This window comes from Pygoscelis adeliae, unplaced genomic scaffold (genome assembly GCF_000699105.1).
Source record: "Pygoscelis adeliae isolate BGI_AS28 unplaced genomic scaffold, ASM69910v1 Scaffold65, whole genome shotgun sequence".
Taxonomy (NCBI): Eukaryota; Metazoa; Chordata; class Aves; order Sphenisciformes; family Spheniscidae; genus Pygoscelis; species Pygoscelis adeliae.
This window is the reverse complement of record NW_008824864.1, coordinates 1,076,014-1,082,264: the sequence shown is the minus strand read 5'-3', so window position 1 is coordinate 1,082,264 and position 6,251 is coordinate 1,076,014. Positions and strand designations below refer to the sequence as shown.

General features: G+C 43.4%; 1 protein-coding gene across 1 annotated transcript in view; it reads right to left on the bottom strand.

Moving 5' to 3' along the window:
* Window positions 1-396: 396 nt before the first annotated feature.
* Window positions 397-6,251, bottom strand: part of LOC103917225 (elongation of very long chain fatty acids protein 4-like) — an 8,799-nt gene continuing 2,944 nt past the window's right edge. The window contains exons 3-7 of the mRNA XM_009324336.1: window positions 5,949-6,029; window positions 4,966-5,022; window positions 3,401-3,515; window positions 2,487-2,614; window positions 397-567 (exon numbers count right to left, since the gene is read on the bottom strand). Coding sequence (XP_009322611.1) covers window positions 397-567; window positions 2,487-2,614; window positions 3,401-3,515; window positions 4,966-5,022; window positions 5,949-6,029 — 552 coding nt within the window. The remainder of the gene's footprint in view (window positions 568-2,486; window positions 2,615-3,400; window positions 3,516-4,965; window positions 5,023-5,948; window positions 6,030-6,251) is intronic.

The window sequence follows — 6,251 nt, the reverse complement described above, 5'->3', positions numbered from 1 at the left end:
TGGTAAGATGAGATAGTCTTATGAATGCAAAGAAACCCTCTATAGCCTAAGAAATGAGCCAAGGAGTCATGGTTGGATGCTAGACCTTGCAAACTGAGCTAGCAGATGGAAGGGAAGGAAGAGATCTTCTGGTGCTAATTTCACAAAGGCTGCTATGTTGATGACTACTTGGCTTGGCTTTGCATCAGTTTCAATTAAGTGTGCTCCTTAATACCTTAATCCCTGAGTTTGTCATTCCTTTTTTCTTCCTAACTTGAGATATTTGAAGGCAACCGTGAGTCTGCACACGAGCCTCACACACACCCCCCAAATACATTTTCTTCATGCAATCATGTTAGAAGCAGCAGAGAATGTGCAAGTTCATCAGACCGTGCTCACTCTTCTCTTTGATTTTCTTTAAGTTAGCTTCTCCTGCTTTCCCCTAGTGTAGGTCCGATAGTAGAAGTGTAGGAAGAGAGCAATGAGGCTGAGAATGTAGAGGAAGACTGCAGTGTTGAAGCCATCAGGGAACGGGCATTCTGTGAAGAGGTTGTAGGAAGAATGAGCCGCAATGGCTACAAACTGGCACTGGAAGAGGGGGAAAAAAGAAGCAGCCAGATTAGGGATCCTACATGAGACATACCCCAACTGACCGTTTGGTCCATCACAAAGAGCATCATAACATATTAGTAGTGTCCTCAACACAGAGTACCACCTGTTTGCCTCTCCTGACTTCCCTGAAAAACTTGTCTTTCAAGCCTAACAGTGTCTTCCTAAAATGAAAGTGTGTCACATGTCCACCAAACATTGAGGCTTGCCCACTGCTGCAGAGAGCAGGTTTGGAATCCAGCCTCTCCTGCCTAGGAGCAGACCGCTGCCCTTGTGCCAATTCTCTGCCACTGGCCAGTAACTGAGATCTTGGAATATGGAAACTAAAGGTGGGAGACTCCTTCTCTTCCCTGATGGTAATCAGATTATTATACTCATAACAATTTTGATTTGTATTTTAGCTTACAGAGAACAACTACAGATGCTACTTTTAATCATTTAAACATGAATCCTTTTTTTTAATATTTTCAGAATCATAGAATCAGAATAGTTTGGGTTGGAAGGGACCTTTAAAGGTCATCTAGTCCAACGGCCCTGCAATGAGCAGGGACATCTTCAACTAGATCAGGCTGCTCAGAGCCCTGTCCAGCCTGACCTTGAATGTTTCCAGGGATGGGGCATCTACCACCTCTCTGGGCAACCTGTGCCAGTGCTTCACCACCCTCAGCATAAAAAATTTTTTCCTTATATCTAGTCTAAATCTCTTTTAGTTTAAAACCATTACACCTTGTCCTATCACAGCAGGCCCTGCTAAAAGGTTTGTCCCCATCTTTCTTATAAGCCCCCTTTAAGTATTGAAAGGCCGCAATAAGGTCTCCCCGAAGCCTTCTCCTCTCCAGGCTGAACAACCCCAACTCTCTCACCCTTTCTTCACAGGAGAGGTGTTCCATCCCCCTGATCATTTTTGTGGCCCTCCTCTGGACCCACTCCAACAGGTCCATATCTTTTCCTGAGCTGAGGACTCCAGAGCTGGACACAGTACTTATTTTGCTGTCACCTGTCTCAATATACTGAAGCAATGAGTTCTACCTACTGAGAGTATGTTAAATAAAAACTGGTTTCCTGTGCTATATTTTGCATTACAAGTATCTTTTCATTTCATGCAATGCTTTCTTGTTCTGCTTTCACCATTCAGGGTAAATAAGAATTCTGGACCAAGCCTTCAGTGCACCACTATTTTACATCTACCCTAGCTCTTCCTTCTCTTCTTTGGTAACTGTATACTTTTTGTTTGCATAACCTCTTTGTGTGGAATTAACTCTCCCACATGCTTAACTATAATCATTGTCCTTGTCTGGAACATTGCTTTTATGCTGTATCTTTGAAAAACCGTAGGGTTGTCAGGATTTGTCACCTCTTAGGAGATGAGGAAAAGAAAATCCAAAGGGATTCTCTACAGAAAGAGTAAAACTCACATATTTTTCTTTAACTCGCCTCTGTTTGCCCGCAGTTAGACACACTCTTCTTTTTTGAACAAACAGAATGAAGGCTGCCCAATCTCCTGTCCTACCAAGAATCCAAAGTTTTCCTGAGTTACCATCCCACACCTCTCAAAATCAAGCTGTGTTTTCAGGGCTCTGGAGGGTAAAAGGCTGTCATATACAACAGAAAAGGGAGAAGTCTAATTTTAATTTTTCTCTCTCCTTCCCATTACAAAGGTGGGGGCTTATTAGTTGATATGGTCACTGAAGGCCTCTTGCTAGTTTTCTGAGTACCATTCAGAGCAGGTCACCAATCAGTTCACCTCTCATAGTGGTACACTAGGACACCTAAGGACATGGTGACTTCCATAGGCAGCAAATAGAAAGAATTGAGCCAGTGAGGGGACAGAGACAGACAGCAGGGGCCATCACACCTGACACAAGGAAATGCAGAAATGAACACATGGAACTAATTACCAGCTGCATGATGGTTAGGTAACGCTTCCACCATAGGTAACGGTGCATCTGTGGTCCCAGGCTGGCCAGGGCATAATAGCCGTACATGAAGATGTGTACAAAGGAGTTTAGCATCCCAATAAAGAATGCTGAGGAGTAAAGAAGTCAGGATGAACAAGACACACAAACCATTCAAGACTAACCCTGTGATGAGCTTACAGCCACTATGAGGATGCTTTCAAAATACATCATATCACCCCTATGCATGAACCTTCAATCCAGACTCCGCCTAGGAAGCCTGTCATATTCTCCCTTCTCCTTTCAGCATATATCCATCCTCTATCTAGTGTTCAGAGACAGAGAAGAGCTTCAAAGGCAGAGGAGAGAATTCTTGATCTAAGCATTTCACACCATTCTGGTGTCAAGGCCATGCAGCCAAAATGGCTTCCCAAAAAAGAATACCCCGGCATCTTGTATAGGGCCTACCTATAGTGGTCTAGTACTCTGTGTCAGCTTCAGATGCTTCTCTTTGGTGGAGCAAAAAGGAGAATCAGTCTGGATACAGACCAGAAAGGGAGTGAGGACTAGGCTGGACCCAGTCAGAGCAGGAAAGCCAGAACCTGGGCTGCTGCACCAGGCCCAGCTAAATGGGGACCGAGAGAGCACTGCTCTGGGTGCAGATATAAATAGATCTCGTACAGGATGTGATTGTTTCTGTTTGGACAAGGAACAACTGGCACATTCTTGTTCTGGATGAGGCAGTGAATATAGCAGTCTAAATAGCCCAAAGAGCTGAGCAGATGGTATCAACTGAAATGCACATGTTTTTCACACCTTTGGTGAGCTTCCTACCTGCCAGTCAGCCCATCTGCACTGTTCACGCTATCTCCACAGCACAAGAAAAACTGAAACATGAGGTGTCTACAGAAGCATACCTTGTCCTCCAGGCACATATTTGACCCCTGACCACCAGTTGAACAGCATAGTGCCATGATGGTACACATGCAGAAAAGTCACCTGTTCTTGTTTCTTGCGCAGAATAAAGAAAACCTGAAAGAAGCCAGACAAAGAAAAATCTTGAGTTGATGTGTTTAGACAAAAGATTTTACACTAAGAGTGGTAAGAATAGTTAATTATAATTCTGAACCTCCCAAACCCATTTCCTCTGCTGTAGATAAAAACTGGTGAAATTCAACACATGCAATAGATCTTACATTATCTGGAATGGGGAAGAACTGGAGGGTAGAATTTCTTCCACAGAGCCTCAACTATTTTTACCTTTGGATTCAGGTCCGAAGGTCCAAAGAGGACACATATGAGTCTCTGACTGAGATTCCATATAATTTGCAGCTGCTTGGGTCTGATCCTTTTCAGGACATAGGTTAGATGTTTACTAGTACCAGAGAATGATCCACAGGAAAAGTGCTACATTGAATGCCCAAACCCTTCTGGAATTTGCATTAGTAGAGAATGATTTTGGCACATGAATATGTGTCAGGTCAGTGTATTTCAGCGTGCGCACACACACACATATACACAAAAAGTGAATCTGCTTTTCAGGGACTCAGGACTATCAAAAAGCTGCTTTCGTTGCTGATGAAAACAGAGAGCAAATTGGTCAACACACTGGCAATAGGCCTAGGAGGGCTCCACATGCCAATTCACTTTTCAGAGAGTGTGTTGTCAACTTATCTCCCAAACAGCTCTAGACTGTGAAGTCTTAGACAGGCTAGGATACAGCTTACTCCTGCTGACCAAGCGGGGAGATGGGATTCCCTTGTTAGTTCAGTCAGCTATTTATAATATAGAAGGAGACCTGAAGACAAGCTATAAAATGGTACTGTCTTCAGGTGAACTTTCAACTTCACATGGGACACAAACCTTTAACCCACAACTTTGGGATAATCTGTGGCAGCAAAAATACCAGGACACATACTTGGACGTTTGCAGTTTCTTTACTGCCCAACTAACCATTATTATTCAGCCAGACAGGCAATGGCAGATCCTGTCTGCCAGCCTTAGTCAACTGGTAGCTAAGATTTTGGGGGACCATCTGGAAATAGCCACAGTTAAAGCTTCTCCCCTAGCACTGTGGTTAGGAGGGAATGCCCGCCCGCAGGAGGGGTGCTGGTGAGTGAACATGTGCAGCCACTGGGACAGAGATGGGCAAATCGGGCAGCAGGGATTCTTTTCTTCTGGAAAGAAACTTTTGAGGAAGCCTAGCAGCATGATATCCAGTGGTGGTGCTGGACTCTTGCAGGCCAAACGCTGTCAAAAACCAGCACACTGAAGCTGAGCCCTCTTCTTTAACACTATCAGCCTTATTCCCACAAACAGGCAGAGAACACCACATGAAAACAACATTTACTGAAAAGCATCAACCAAATCAATACAGGATCAACCGAGGACATTAGCTTTTGGCACCCTGCCCCATTCTGACAAGGGAGTGATTTGTTTACAGCACCAGTCCCGCTATGGAGCCGAGCCAAGCCCTCCTTACCGTATCAAGCAGCTCGATGACTTTGGAGAAGAAGAACCACCAACACACTCTTGCCATCTGCTGGGCAGCACAAGGAAACGCTGTTAGACCTCAAAGCAAAATAACTGCTCGGCCTCACTGCCTGAGATTTTCAACTATGCACTATGTGAACGCTGCCCACCTGGGATCGACAGCAAAGGGGAAAAAATAAGGGGCTCTTTTATGGCTGTTTTTTTTGGTGGTTTCTTTTTTTTTTTTTTTCTTGTTGCTCTGGGGGGGAGGAAAGGCATTCAGGGTTGCTTTGGCTGGTTAGATGATTGGTTTGCTAAGTTGCTTGCTCTTTGACAAGACAAGGGTGAGCTGCTCAGAAACTGTTTCTAGCCTGATGGCAATATCTGGAAAACTGAAAAGGTAACATTCATGCTTGCATCTGTTCAAATCCTGGACAGCTTTGTTCAAAGCCTGGAAGCAAAGCAGAATAGCTCTGAATTCAAACAGAAAAAAACTCATGCAGCATTTTGGAAAGCTGAAGCTGGTGAGACCCAACCCCCTCTGTGATGACCAGACAAGGAATAGTTCAGCGAAATCCCTCTGCTAAAAGAAATGTTGAGTAAGATTTATGTCATGCAAAGTTGAGGATATAAAAATTGGTTTTCTCATTGATAGTGATCACTCAGAATCCTTACATAGTCAGTGGAAAGAGTCAAATATATTTCAGAGGTAATTTGCAATATCTATACTAGACATCTATCTTCAGATGGTAGGATCACGTTCTCTTTAGTGATCAAAGAGGGAACTTAGTTGGCTATGTTGACTGAGATGATTAATTTATAGACAACTAAAGCAAAGTGCAACTGTTGAAGCAGACAACTTAGTGAAATATTTACAAGCCACAAACTGGAGTAAAAGCCTTCTTAGGCATGCAAATTGCTCTTTATGAGCAAAACAATCTGCATACCCACAGGAGGCGCAGGGCCTAAGGCAAGATTTGTATAGAACTATACCCTCATTCCTAGTTCACTTCGGCTGTAATCCACGGGCTGGCACAGGTAGCTGTAGTTGTCCAAGATTGAAGTTACCAGAAACTGAAACAAAAGAAAAGCAACAGAGATCCATTTTCTGTTCAGTGCCATCTGTTCCAAAAAGATGTATATATTAATGCTAAGGTAAGGTCTCAATCTAGTACTCACTGACAGAAAATCCATGTAATTTATACAGCTGAACAAATAGTAAAAACCTAAACCAAAGTACTTCACATCCCTGTTGGAATCTGAAAAAGAAATTTCAGCCTGGGCATATTTGTAATA